General features: G+C 41.6%; 1 protein-coding gene across 2 annotated transcripts in view; it reads right to left on the bottom strand.

Moving 5' to 3' along the window:
* Positions 1 to 15,094, bottom strand: part of arsb (arylsulfatase B) — a 225,803-nt gene that overhangs the window by 13,269 nt on the left and 197,440 nt on the right. For both annotated transcript variants that reach the window (XM_039758386.1, XM_039758385.1), the window contains exon 7: positions 9,080 to 9,199. In XM_039758386.1, coding sequence (XP_039614320.1) covers positions 9,080 to 9,199 — 120 coding nt within the window. The remainder of the gene's footprint in view (positions 1 to 9,079; positions 9,200 to 15,094) is intronic.

Here is a 15,094-nt window from a genome sequence, read left to right as displayed (position 1 = left end):
CATAACTACATGACATACTGAGCGCTAGGGGTGAAATCGCACATGCTGTAGTAGTCACGCTAAGAATCTGCTGCCTGTAAATAGGGACTCTCCCTCACAGGGTTAATGTGGCACATTAAAAACAAAATAAAAATAAATACGGACATAAGACAACTCACACTATTGTCAGTCGATCAGAGCAGGCCTAGCTCCTGATATAGGATGAGAGTCTCGTGAGTGTGCAATAAGACAGCAGTTGGAGGCACAAGATGAAGAAACTGTGGAAACTATAGAGGGGTAAAGCTGATGTCACACACGATGGAAATTTGGGAAAGGGTTACAGAGAGAAGGCTTAGGAAGGAGACCACCACAGGGGAGGAGCAGTTTGGTTTGATGCCAGGGAGAAGAACAACTGATACCGTTTTTGCATTGAGGCCGCTCATAGTGAAGCATCAAGAAAAACAGAAAGATCTGCATGTGGTGTTTATTGATTTGGAGAAGGCTTATGATAGACGGCCACACCAAGAGGTCTGGAGGTGCATAAGACAGAAAGGAGGACCAGAGAAGTATGTGAGGGTTGTCCAGGATATGAATGAGGGGGTGAAGACTCAGGTTAAAAGCAGTGCTGGGGTAACAGACAAGACCCCAGTTAGAGGAGATCTGCACCTGGGATCTTCTTCAAGTCCTTACCTCTTTGATCTGGGTATGGAAGTGTTGACTCAAGGCATAAAAGTCCAGTTCCCAAGGTGCAGGCTTTTTGCAGATGACTTTGTGTTGTGTAGCACCAGAAAAGTGGAAGTGAAAAGGAAGTTGGACGAATGGAGAAGGGCTTTGGAAGATGAAGGACTGAAGATAAATGGGATTAGGTTAAATAATGGTCAGGATTCAGAAGTTAGCCTGCAGGGATAGCTACTGAAAAGAGTGGTGTCACACATGTGTGAATAGGAGGAAGCTGAGTGAACTGAAAGAAGGTAATTCCATGCCAGGCCAGTGGGTGGCGGGGTGTGCTAAACCTTCCTTTGTTTTCTCTGCAGACCAAATACGGGAAAACCTGCCTGATTTCTCTTCAAAGACGTCACTTCCAGTTACAGCGCCCTGAAAGATGTCACGTCTGGTTGTGGCACCACAAAAGACGTCACCTCCAGTTCTGGAGTCATCTTGAAACATCACTTCTGGTCCCAGCATCCAAGATGGCATCACCTCCGGGACCTGGTCCATAAAGACGTCATTTCGTCTCAAGAAATCAGTTCATACTGAGAACTCGAACTGTGCATATCAATGTGACTATTAAAAAACCTTTTGCAGCCAGGAATAATATATGGGCGGCTGCCCCAAACCTTTCTGTGTGTCCGAGGCTGATTTACTTGACAGTGGATACATTTAAATATCTAGCATCAGAGGTAACCTGAGACGGAAAACGAGATGCAGAGATCACCCATAGAGTGAGTGGATGAAACAATTGAAGGAAGGTACCCCTATGTGAAAAATGGCTGTAATTTCTGAAAGCTTAATACAATATCTTTGTTAAACCCCTCAAACTGAAGTTGAAAGTCTACAATTCTGTCACATCTTGATTGCTTAATTTCAAATCCATTGTGGTAAAATATGACAGAAAATTACAAAAACTGCCTCAATGTACCTGTGGACTAAACTGCAGATATCAAGTTGGACACTGGAATGACCCAACTGGAAGCTGTTTACTACCACGTGAATAATGAAATCGGGTGCGACTTGTGGGGGCTGAGCCCCCAGCAACCCCCGAGCGTCACGTAATAACAAAGCCACAAAATGGACATGGCGGTGTCCACACAAAAGCAAAATGGCATTGTGGAAAAAATTAAATTAAGACGGTAACAATATTACCTTTAGACACAACCTGGGACTATGAGTGTGAGCACAGATTCCTGGGGCTAAAAGTGGTAGAGTCTTATTTATGCTAAAAAGAATATACAGTCATATGAAAAAGTTTGGGAGCCCCTCTTAATTCTTTGGATTTTTGTTTATCATTGGCTGAGCTTTCAAAATAGCAACTTCCTTTTATTATATGATATGCCTTATGGAAACAGTAGTATTTCAGCAGAGACATTAAGTTTATTGGATTAACAGAAAATATGCAATATGTATCATAACAAAATTAGACAGGGGCATAAATTTGGGCACCCCAACAGAGATATTCTATCAATACTTAGTTGAGCCTTGTTTACAAATATAACAACCTCTAGACGCCTCCTATAGCCTTTGATCAGTGTCTGGATTCTGGGTGGAGGTATTTTTGACCATTCTTACATACAAAATCTCTCCAGTTCAGTTCAATTTGATGGCTGCTGAGCATGGACTGCCTGCTTCAAATCATCCCATAGATTTTCAATGATATTCAAGGCAGGGGACTGTGACGACCATTCCTGAATATTGTACTTCTCCCTCTGCATGAATGCCTTTGTAGATCTCGAACTGTGTTTTGGGTCATTGTCTTGTTGGAATATCCAACCCCTGCGTAACTTCAACTTTGTGACTGATGCTTGAACATCATACTGAAGAATTTGTTATATTGGGTTGAATTCATCCGACCCTCGACTTTAACAAGGGCCCCAGTCCCTGAACTAGCCACACAGTCCCACAGCATGATGGAACCTCCACCAAATCTGACAGTAGGTAGCAGGTGTTTTTCTTGGAATGTGGTGTTCTTCTTCCGCCATGCAAAGCGCTTTTTGTTATGACCACATAACTCAATTTTTGTCTCATCAGTCCAAAGCTCTTTGTTCCAAAATGCATCTGGCTTGTCTAAATGAGCATTTGCATACAACAAGCGACTCCGTTTGTGGTGTGAGTGCAGAAAGGGCTTCTTTCTCATCACCCTGCCATACAGATGTTCTTTGTGCAAATTGCTCTGAATTGTAGAACGATGTACAGATACACCATCTGCAGCAAGATGTTCTTACAGGTCTTTGGAGTTGATCTGTGTGTTGTCCGTAACCATTCTCACAATCCTGCTCATGTGCCGCTCCTGTATTTTTCTTGGCCTCCCAGACCTGCTGGGTTTAACAGCAACTGTGCCTGTGGCCTTCCATTTCCTGATTCCATTCCTTACAGTTGAAACTGACAGTTTAAACTTCTGAGATCGCTTTTTGTAGCCTTCCCCTAAGCCATGAGACTGAACAATCTTTGTTTTCAGATCTTTTGAGAGTTGCTTTGAGGATCCCATGCTGTCTGTCACTCTTCAGAGGAGAGTCAAAGGGAAGCACAACTTGCAATTGACCTCCTTAAATACCTTTTCTCATGATTGGACACACCGGTCTATGAAGTTCAAGGCTTAACAAGCTAATCCAACCAATTTGGTGTTACAAGTAATCAGCATTGAGCAGTGACAGGCATTCAAATCAGCACAATTACAAGGGGACCCACAATTTTTGCACAGCCAGTTTTTCACATTTGATTTAATTTCATACAACTAAATACTGCTTCACTAAAAATCTTTGTTCGGAAAACACCCCAGTACTCAGATGTTCCTAGGAAATGAAAGACATACCACTGTGATCTTTATTGTTGAAAGTAGAGCCAATTATTATGCAGGCTGAGAGGGGTTCCCAAACTTTTTCACATGACTGTATTCATCCAGAGAAAAATGAATTCATAACATGTCATAACGGTAACGCAATGACTGTTGGATGATCACAGGTGGTCTGCCGCATCTTTAACCTTTGAGAACTCCTGTTTTAAAGTGTTAAACTCAGTGCCTTTAAACAATTCTGTTTTCTTTTTGCACGTATCATTTGAACTAAAACTTCGATGACATGACATTCGATGTAATGAAGATGGATTAACTGTAAATCAGCTGAAACCCGACAAGAAAAAGAAGAATTAAGAGCCTCAGAGCACTGCCAGAGGAGCACCACTGACCTGTCCTAACACTCTAAGCTGTGGAATTGCATTGCTCTTTCTCACCACTGTGTTGCTACTCTCAGGTGGCACGGTGGAGGAGAGATTAGCATGGCTGCCTCATGGCCAATCTCAGCTTCTGGCCTCATCACTGTCTGTGCGGAGTTCCTCACGTCATTAACGGTCTCTTCCGGCAAGCAAGGATAACGTTGTAGACGTTATGGCATTTTATGTTCTGTTGTGAAGGTCACACTACTGAAGTAGCCGAGCGTTGTAAATATTGAGACTATCACTGACAACAGGGTGACCTTGGAGCAGAGCGGAGTGAAGGCCAAATCAGGCAGTAAGGAACAGAAATCACTATGCTTGCTAAAGGATCTCCTTTTATATAATATTCTACTATGATGACATTGTTATTCAAGTCCTTTATTGAATCCATATTGACATTTGTTTTTTATATATTTGTTTGGGAGTGCACTGCAAGTATTAAGAACAAAAACTGTCTCAGCAACATTGTTACAATTAGACGTAAAAGTTATTAGTCTGCAGTGGTCTTCTCTTACCACAAGCAGACTGGCAAGAGGGCCAACTCTGTTTTGTGAGACAGCAGCCATCCTCTGCTCTTCAAGTTTCAAATACTGCCATCAGGCTAAATCAGGATTTAGATTACAACCCCTAAAAGTGGTGATTTAGGAGCTCTAAATCACCAAGAGGGCGCAGGGTGGGCTGATGATGGCAATCAAGTATTCAAGTTCATTATTTAAAATCAATGGGGATCACTGATGTGTATTCTGACCTTATACATGAAAATCGTTTCTCATTTCTTTACAGTCGCCTACTAAAAAGTAGCCACCCTCTTGGAAGTTTCCACATTTTATTGCTCTACAACTTTGAACCACATTTTAACTTTTTTGACACTAATCAACAGAAAAAGACTATTTAATGTCAAAGTGAAAACAGATCTCTGCAAAGTGGTGTAAATTAAGTACAAATATAAAACACAAAGCAATCTTCTAATACGTTTTCACGGCCTTCAAGTCAGGATTCGGTAGATAAGCCTTTGGCAGCCATGACAGCCTCGAGTCCGTGTGCTCAGCACTCCGACATTTTCACCCATTTTTGGTTGTAAACTGTGCAGACTCTGTCAGGCTAGATAGAAATCTTGAGTGAGCTGCCGTTTTTCAAGTCTAGCCATGAATTCTCAATTCTTTCACACATTCACTTTGTTATTTTGAAGCCATTCCTGAGTAGCTTTGGCTTTATGCTTGGGCTCATTATAGTGCTGGGAAACAAAGAACAGGCCGCTGCTCACCCGCGAAGTCATCTCTGATGGAGGTTCGCAGGAATCATCGGGTAGAGGGGACCTTTCATCGGATTGGCTGGCCCAGCGCTGACTCAGCTGTGGAATGGCCAATAGGGGGGAGGCAGCTTGATGGCCAAGGTCTCCAGGACTCTGAACAAATCAGAATCCTATTCTGTGATATCATCTACTGTTGAATTCTGCTCTGTACTTGTAATGTTTCTACTGCATATTATATTGTATTGAGGATTACTTGTGTTCTGTTCTGTGTATTGTATTGTATTGTATTGTATTGACCCCCATCTTTTTGACACCCACTGCACGCCCAACCTACCTGGAAACGGATCTCTCTTTGAACTGCCTTTCCCAAGGTTTATTCCATTTTTTCCCTACAAGGGTTTTTTTTGGGAGTTTTTCCTTGTCTTCTTAGAGAGTCAAGGCTGGGGGGGCTATCAAAATGCAGGGCCTGTTAAAGCCCATTGCGGCAATTGTTTAGTGTGATTTTGGGCTATACAAAAATAAACTGTTATTGTATTGTATTGTTTCTTGCAGACTCTATCAGGTATTCCTCTAGGATTTCCGCTTATTTTGCTTCCTTCATTTTCCCCTCACAAGCTTTCCTGGGCCCTGCTGGCAGAGAAGTATCCCATGGTTCATGGAGGAGATGGTGCATTTTTGACGAGGTGCAGTGTTTGGCTTATATCAAAATATGCTGTTTACTCGGATGGCCAAAAATATCTGTTTTAGTCTCATTAGGCCATAGACCCTTTGGAGCCCCCCCACGAGCTTTCTGATAAACCCCATCTGAGATGTTTGTTTTTTTTTTTTCACAGTGGCTTTCTTTTTGTCACTCTGCCATAAAGCTGTGAGTGGTGAAGCACCCAGGCAGCAGTTGTTGTCTGCACAGTCTTTCCAGTCTCCATCTGCTGCAGCTTGTCAATCCTTCAGAGCTCTCTGAGGTCTCTTGCTGGCCTTCTTCAGTTGTCTTCTTCTTGCACAATCACTCCGATTTTTGTGGACAGCCTGCTCTAGTAGATTTACAGCTCTGTTGTACTCTTTCCATTTCTTAATGTCTGATTTCACTGGACTCCAAGGGATATTCAGTGACTTGGACATTGTCTTCCCTCCATCTCCTAAATTGTGCTTTTCAGTCACCTTTTCACTGAGTTACTTGGAATCTCCTTTTGTCTTCATTGTGTAGGTTAGGCCACCATAATGACTCATAAGTTGGACCTTCCAGATAATACGTTTATACTACAGACAGGTGACCTCCATGGAACTAATTAGGTGACCTCACTGCACCAGCGATGCTTTAAGGGTGTCACATTAAAGGAGGCGAATACTTATGGGATCAATTATTATGTGTTTTATATTTGTTTTCAGTTCACTTTGCAGGGATCTGTTTCCACTTTTACATTAGAGAGTATTTTTATGTTGATCAGCATCAAAGTCAAATTAAACCAACTGAGATGTAATGCTGTATGACAAAACAATTGTGAAGACTTTAAAGGTGCTAAATAGCTTTTATGCAGACATTGTATCTGTGGAGGTGCATAAAAATCTATCTGTGACAGAAAAGGGTGAATGGACATGGAGGTCGCTCTTCACGGTACGTTACATAAGCAGTCAGTATAAAGAAGCACAGGTTTATATGACAAGCAGGGCTGTGTGTCTCCTCCCTTTTCATGCCAGACTGTCAAGGGATGCCCAGCTGACAAAGGCAACACAAAGATGGCCACAGACAGGAGAGGGGGCAGGTGCTCTATGTCCAGTATGGAGAGAGAAGGGAAAAAGAGAGCAAATAAAAAATGTTTTAACACTCTCTAAAAACTACTGTATATACTCACAGAGGGCAGCACGGTGGCGCAGTGGTAGCGCTGCTGCCTCACAGTTAGGAGACCCGGGTTCGCTTCCCAGGTCCTCCATGCGTGGAGTTTGCATGTTCTCTCCGTGTCTGCGTAGGTTTCCTCCCACAGTCCAAAGACATGCAGGTTGGGTGCACTGGCGATCCTAAATTGTGCTTGGTGTGTGGGTGGTCCTGTGGTGGGCTGGCGCCCTGCCCGGGGTTTGTTTCCTGCCTTGTGCCATGTGTTGGCTGGGATTGGCTCCCGTGACCCTGTAGTTAGGATATAGCGGGTTGGAAAATGACTGACTGACTATACTCGCAGATAAATTCTCTTTAAGTCTTGAATTGATTATACTGTATAATTTCTGATATTTTATAATGTCGGTCGTATAAGACGAATGCAGAAAACTCACGCTATTGGTCCAAGAGATTATGATATGCTAACGCCCACCTGAGAGAGTAACCACAGAGCACACTGCCTTTTATCTCCTACATGGGTGCGTCAATGCGCTGTATCAGCGTGTGCTCCTAACCTCTATCCTTCTCGCTCTATTGTGCCTTCGTGACCACACGGTAATACCCGAACTATTCCAAAACAACATTTGCACTGATTTGTATTTTTTTTATCTCATTCCCTCATACGCCTTTATTGTAAGAGCATCCCTTATCTACGATGGAGCGTTTGATCAGAAGAAAATATGAAGCTGATTTCAATTAAATGTCATTGAAGTAATGAAAGAAATTGGTAACTGCATTGCTGCAACAAAATTCGATGAGTTTGTCAAACTGATACGAGATTGGAGGAGGCAAGAAGATTAAAATTAAGTGTCGCATTTTTGAATGGGCATATAAGTCGGGTCTGATTTTATGATCGATTTTTTGGGTTTCAAGACCTGACTTATACGTTGAGCATATACGGTAGTAGCAAAAATGGATTCAGTGTCCGACAACACAAGTACACAGAAAGAAAGAACAAAAAACGAAATGACACAAAATAAGACAAACAGTACAAACAGGTGCCAATCAAAACAGCCGTTGGTGCCCAGGAACATTTAAAGAGCGGTGAGCACATCATAGAGAGCTACGAGTTACACAAACAGCTCACTGAGGCATGATGACTGATGAAGTGAGCTTTGCCATCACTAACTCCTTGAATCTCCAGATTCACTAAATGGAACACGAGGGTCACCGGGTGCTGCAGGGCTCCACGTAGGAAGCAGCACTGGACAGGACAGCTGCTTATCGCTCGGTGTCTCCCCCTGTACTGGATAATTCAGAAACATCAAACAACCTGCTCGGCAAGTCTTTGGGACGGAGTAAGAAACCCTGAGTGCCTTCTACCTGAATACAGGAGGATTGTGCAAATGGACTGACATTCAAACCCGGCACTTGAAACAAGCAGGCAGCAGCACTAACCACTATGCTGCCTAACTGCCTTTCTGTTACTGTGATAATAAAGTAATTTGCCACAAATCTGCTCAAGTCTGTATGCTCTTCAGGTTGCAGAGGGAGCTGAAGAGCACTCAGGCTTGAGTAGATAAGATTTAATATCAGTAAAAGTAAAGTATTGCACACTGGAAGTAAAAATGTTAGGTTTGAATACACAATGGGAGGTCTGAGAATTGAAAGCACATTTATGAGAAGGACTTAGGAGTCGTAGTGGACTCTATGCTATAACTGCCAGACAGTGTTGTTCAGAAGCCATTAAGAAAGCTAACAGAATGTCAGGTTATATAGCGCCATGATGTGTGGAGTACAAGTCCAAGGAGGTTCTGCTCGGGCCTTATAACACACTGGTGAGGCCTCATCTGGACTACTGGGGGCAGGTTTGGTCTTTATGTTAGTAAACCTTTTATTTAAACCGGGACTTGTGTTGGTGTGTCTGGGGTTTGGAGTGCTGAGATGCCCCCTAGTGGTTAGACAAAGCATTACGGTAAAGTTTAGGACTTTAGAGACCTTCAAATCTTGACTTGTTGTTATCATGGAGAATCTAGTTGAACGGGATTGGCGAACCGGTCAGGCTGAATGTTCTCATCACAACTGTAAGTCCTCATGATTTATAGGAAAAGCTTTAGTACCTGGGTATCCAGTCAGTAGTTTCCATTCCCCATAGCGGATAGCAGCATGAACTGAAATATTGAAAGCAGAATTACTCCAGTAGAGTTGGTCAAAAGTCATTTGGGAACTTGAACCAGGACCTGCAGAGAAAAAGAGAAAGAATTCAGAGCTGACCTGAGTGAAGAGCATCACTATTCTCAATATAGTCAGGATGTACAGGCCATGAAGGGCACAGATAGCCACGCTGTAGTGACTTTAGGGAATTTATGGATAAGGAAGGAAGCTTAACCTGGAAATGAGCAGAACATCACAGGAGATCGCAGCAAACTCAGGCAGGGGAGGCCATTTTAACCCTTCAGCTTATTTCATTTCAAAACACTACAGCTGTAAAAATGAGGTTAATACAGGGTGGGCCATGAAGATACTGTGTGGGCTGTAGTGGAGGTAGAGAGGTGGGGTAGGTCTCATTCGGTAGGTAGGCGCTACCGTTTTCTGTACCCATCATGAGTTGGACCGGTGAACACTGGGGCTTTGTTGTTCAAGCGTATTATGAGAACAACTGTTCTTTGATAGCGATGCAGAGAGCGTTTCGTACACGCTTCACACTCGGTCGCAATGTATCCGTACCAGACTGCTATGGATTTCTACCCTTCGGGCAGCTGGTTCCACACTGAACAGAAAATCACCTGGCAGACTTAGGACAGCGGGGCCACAGCTCACACAACACGATGTTCACTTGGAGTGTTGAGGGAAATGTTCCCTGGGCATTTGATCTCTTTAAGTGGAGACGTCACCAGATTTAAGCCCATGTTTAAATCTTTTTCTTTGGGGATACCTAAATGAAAAAGGTTTTCAAACATCGTCCTCGATCTCTTGAGGATTTGAAGGAAAGGATCAGACAGGAAATCGATGCCATTCTGCCTGAGATGACCTGGAGAGTGATGGAGGACTTCCAGGAACGTCTTCAGCAATGTATTGGCAAAGACGGCCGCCATCTGTCTGATATGATTTTTAAAACCCATTAAAACAAAACTGTTTTTATGTACTTTTCAGAAATATATACAACTTTTTATTACATAGCTTTGTTCATTTTTTATACCCCTTCAAAATGTGGGAGATCTTTATGAACCACCCTGTAGAAAAGACAAATCCAAATCAACGGTGTGAATAAAAAGCTCGGTCATCAAGACTGCAATGGCCCACAATTCTATTGACTTTAATGTTCGATTCTTTCTTTTTGTTTTGGGTTCTGACTCATGCCTTTGCACTTGACCATAACTTCATGCTGCTTCTACTTTGGCTGGACCCAGGGGTGTAGGTCAGGTCCCAATGGATTAGATATCTTTGCCTAGGGTTGCCTTTTCAGGCATATCTTTTGCCTTAGTTCCCGCTTGTCTATTTTCGTGCTTCTTTATTTCTTGTTTATATAATTTTTTTTATTTGGAGAGATTGTCGGTCATTTTATTAGCCTTGTTTTTACGGATTCAGTCCTCTGAATCTATTCTGTTCTTCATTAAATGACAGCCAAACAGAAATAAGATGTGAAATGAGCCAACAGATGACCAGCTAAACTGGGATTTCAAACTCCAACCGATCTCTTAATGAGAAGCCGATTCTTGCTGTTAATTTAACCCGTTATTTAACTCCATGGCCTATTGCTGCTCTCATCCTGCCACAGTAGACATTTCCAAAACTGTTGATTTTCTGTTTTTTCTAAGACCACCGTCAAGATGTTTTGGTGACCTGAGCAGATCAACGTGACCGAGACCTTCACTTTTCATTATTTTTGGATTAGCTGGTCATGTGGCAGCTTCTTTTGTGTCTCATTATTGTTTGGCTGCTAATTAAGGAAAAAGAAACAACTAAGAGGTCTGAGTCACGTCAATTAAAACTAAGGCAAAAGAAGTTAATTAGCAGCAAAAACTGGTCACTGATGAAGAAGATGGTTAGAATAATAATAATAATAATAATAATAATACTACATTTTAATAATATAGCGCCTTTCCCATTCTCAAGGCGTTTCACAGAGTCTTAGAAGAAACAGCAGGGTATATGTAACATTGGATACAAATGTTTTCCTGAGTAGAACAAAAATGAAAACCTGCAGCCACTGTAGCCCTCCAGGACTGGAGTTCGACACCCCTGATTTAAATTATAAAGGAATTAATGGGTCCCAGTTACTTTACAACACATTCTTCAACAAGAACACATGGAAACAGTTGGAAGCTTGTTAATGGCAGATTCCTCACAGATTTTTGAAAGTTTTTCTTCATGCAAAGAACCATAAGCACATGGAATAAATGACCACATAGTGTGGTGGATAGCAGAACCTTCAGACCCTGACTTGATGTTATTTTGGACCATCTAGATCAGGGGTTCTCAACGTCGGTCCTAAGGACCCCCGGTGGCTGCAGGTTTTTATTACAGCCAGCTTTTTTTTTATTGGACTCCTGGGCTAACTAAGTGAACTGTTATTTCCCAAATTCTGTGTTTTGGGAACAATATAGAAATTAGAAAACTAAGTTTGGTAAAAAAAAAAATTATTAAAATGTACTAAGCAGTTATATGGGAGTAATGTATTTTTTCTTTTTAACAATATTTTCATCTTGATTTTCATTCTACTTTTCCAGGTGTTCTAATTGTTTAATTAATTAGTGGGGCTGACAGAAAAGTAGTCAGCCTTTCACGATTCAGTGTTGTTTACTTGGGTATTTTTAATCGTTATTATCGTATAATAGGGGGCTCTCGCTTCACTTGCCAACCCCCGGGTATGGGCGACCAGACGTACAATGTAAAGCATTTGTTATTTTCATGGGAACTGTTATATATTTATAACAGAACTATTTTACATTATAGTGAGTAATTAATCATAATAAAAAATAGTAAAACATAATAAATTGAAAAAAATTCTGTTTCATGTTGTGCTACAGGTACTTGTTGTGTTATACGTTTTTGTTATGTTTGGCTTTGAAATTAACAACACTTTTACTGTGACACTTCAGTAAAAACAATATTTGGAATTGACTTTTCGTCAATATCGCACTGAATTTTGATTCCGTGTTTGGATTTACATCGTGACAACGCAACGTATAACTGCCCATGAGTGAATTTTGTTTCTTTCTCTCTAATAAATAAACTGACTTTTTACATTACAGTGAGTAATTAACAATAGAAAAAAATAGTAAAACATAATAAATTGAAAGAAAATATTGTTCCATGTTGCATTAGAGGTATTCGTTGAGTTATACGTTTTTGTTCTGTTTGGCTTTGAAATTAACACACAAATACTTTTTAAACTTCCACTTTTACTGTAACACTTCAGTAAAAACATACTCCAAACAACAAATCTTTTAATTCTCGCGGATATGCCTCTTCATTGTGTATAAACACTACTTTCCCTGATGACAACACGAATTAGACAATCTACACGTCTCTGACTTGAACTTTAAAGTTGAACAATATCTACATACTTCTTTCATATCATCTCTGTCCATATATTTGATCTCTTTTCACTGTTCCATTATTAATAATAATTAGTAATAATTTCCATTTGTTAGCGCTAATGCGATCTTTACTATCAGTTTTTCGTGCCTTTCGAATTTTACTACTTTTGTAATCTTTAACCTGCTCTGCATGTGTATTGCACCAACTTTTTTGAACCTCTACGATGAATTATTGTCCCACAAAGGACTACAACAAATGTATAAGAGCTGAGAGTGCAGGAAGTGTGTCTGACAAATGCAAGCATTCTCATAAATTAGAGGTGAGAGGACCGTGGTTTTGTATGAAAGTGGTTGCGAGGAGGGCGAGACTTGAAGAAATCTCATGGCAAAAGTCTCGTCTTGCGGGACTTGAAAAAAATCTTCCAAAAAGTCTTGTCTGTTTGCAGGATTTTTTTTATTATAACAGAGAGATATAAACGTTTACATGTGGAAGTGTGTCTGTTGTCTGTCCGGCGCAGAAGTGTGAGGCTACGGCATGAAGCTCAAAGAAAGTGCTGCTAAGACACAAGCAAGGCAAGCACATCGGCAAAAACGACTCTGAGGAGAGTGAAACTCACTTAGCCGCTGATAGACAACGGACGCGAGCACGTCGGCAAACCAAAACCTCCAAGGAGAGAGACACTCGCTTAGCTGTTGATAGACAATGGACGCGAGCACGTCGGTAAAACAAAACCTCCAAGGAGAGAGAAACTCGCGTAACCCCTGATAGACAACGGAGGCGAGGACATCTGCAAAACGACTCTGAGGAGAGTGAAACTCACTTAGCCGCTGATAGACAACGGACGCGAGCACGTCGGCAAACCAAAACCTCCAAGGAGAGAGATACTCGCGTAACCCCTGATAGACAACGGAGGCGAGGACGTCCGCAAAACGACTCAGAGGAGAGAGAAACTTGCTTAGCTGCTGATAGACAATGGAGGTAAGCACGTCAGCAAAACGAAACCGCACGAGGAAATAGAATCTTGCTTAGCCTCTGATTGAAGTGCCAAAATCCATGGTTTCTAGGAACCTGGGCTTTTTACAGCAAGGGCCTACACAGCTAGTTAACAACTGCACAGAGAAAGGGCAAAATATAAAGAAATCAACAAAAGAGAGATAAACATTTAAATCTACAGCAAAACTAGAAATACCTGGGATTTACGCAAGGGCCTACACAGCTAGTTAACAACTGCAAAATTAGCATTAGAAAATCAAAGAGAGATCATTTAAATCTACAGCAAAACTAGAAATGTAATTCTGTAATGTTTACTTCTTCTGCTTGGGCTCACTTGCTCGTAATGTTTACTTCTCTCTCTAAACGCTTCCTATAAACGCTTCCTATACAATCACAACGTCATACACAGGGCAAAATTTTTTCTCGATTTTCTTTGTAAAAATTAGGGTGCACGTCTTACACGAGGGCGCGTGGTACACGAGTAAATACAGTATTTCTAAATCTCTTATACATGTAGAATCATGCTGCCTTGCTCTTCTGAATGTAGAATAAGAGAAGAAAAAAACAACTACTAGCTAATTAAATGAGATCAGTGTTACCATTTGTTGTCAGTGATTATGAATCTGGTTGAAACAAAAACCTGACGCCACAGTGGGCCCCCCAGGGCCGTGCTTGAGAGCCCCTGATCTAGATGACTGGGATGGATGAGCTCACTGGGCTTCTTGTCACAACTTTCCCAGTGTTCTGATGTTGTGGTGGCAAGAGGACCAGCTACCTGACATGCTAGAAAACAGTCAGGCAGCAGGATTTAGGCTTGCTTTAGTTGTTTTCTTGCACTTTTGATCCTTCTTGAGCTGATCCCTCTCAAGTGTGTTTTCACTTCTAATTTCTTTTTATTATTTTTTTGACCTCTTTGGCATCATTCTGGGTTTGAGGACAGCTCAAGCATGTGTACTATCTTTCTCAGTCTTTGTATTTATTTCTCACATTTCTTTATACTGAATGCAGTGTCACTACTTCAACATACTGTGAGGCAGGGGGTTTTGCTTTCACGGGAAGCCTCTGCTAGCAGAAAACACACTTTCTCATCAACTTAAATCAAAGTACTGCTGGATCAGCTGCAGCAACATCCAAGTCTCATGGCTCACATTCATAGAAGTCTTTATGAGTGCCTGCTTCTGTAATCCAAGATGTCTTTTCCCAGCTGGTGTTCTCCCGTCTTTCAGACCCTCGCACAGGGTAAAGTGCCCACCCCGCAGCAGGAGAGAACTTCTGACGAAGACGCCTTTGTATTTTACTGAATCTGACAAAACAAAAGCAAAGCCAACTTGCCCCAGAAGACTTACCAAGCTCTCGTTTATGCTTTTATTTTGTCATGAAAAAGTCTTCAATGCGTCTCACGAGCCTGGAATGACGAATGGTTTGGAAAGAAACTGAAATTATTTATGCAACGCAGAGCCCAAAATATACCGGTATATTTTACAGTTGAGCACAGTTGAGATAAGTGACTGGCTCACTGTCAAGCTGTCAGTCAGAAGTGAGGACTGAACTAGCAGCCTTTTGAGTTTAAAGTTCAATGCCTTAGCCACTACACCGCA

This window comes from Polypterus senegalus, chromosome 7 (assembly GCF_016835505.1).
Source record: "Polypterus senegalus isolate Bchr_013 chromosome 7, ASM1683550v1, whole genome shotgun sequence".
Lineage (NCBI taxonomy): Eukaryota > Metazoa > Chordata > Cladistia > Polypteriformes > Polypteridae > Polypterus > Polypterus senegalus.
The sequence above is the reverse complement of the archived record's forward strand: the minus strand, read 5'-3'. Positions and strand labels throughout refer to the sequence as shown.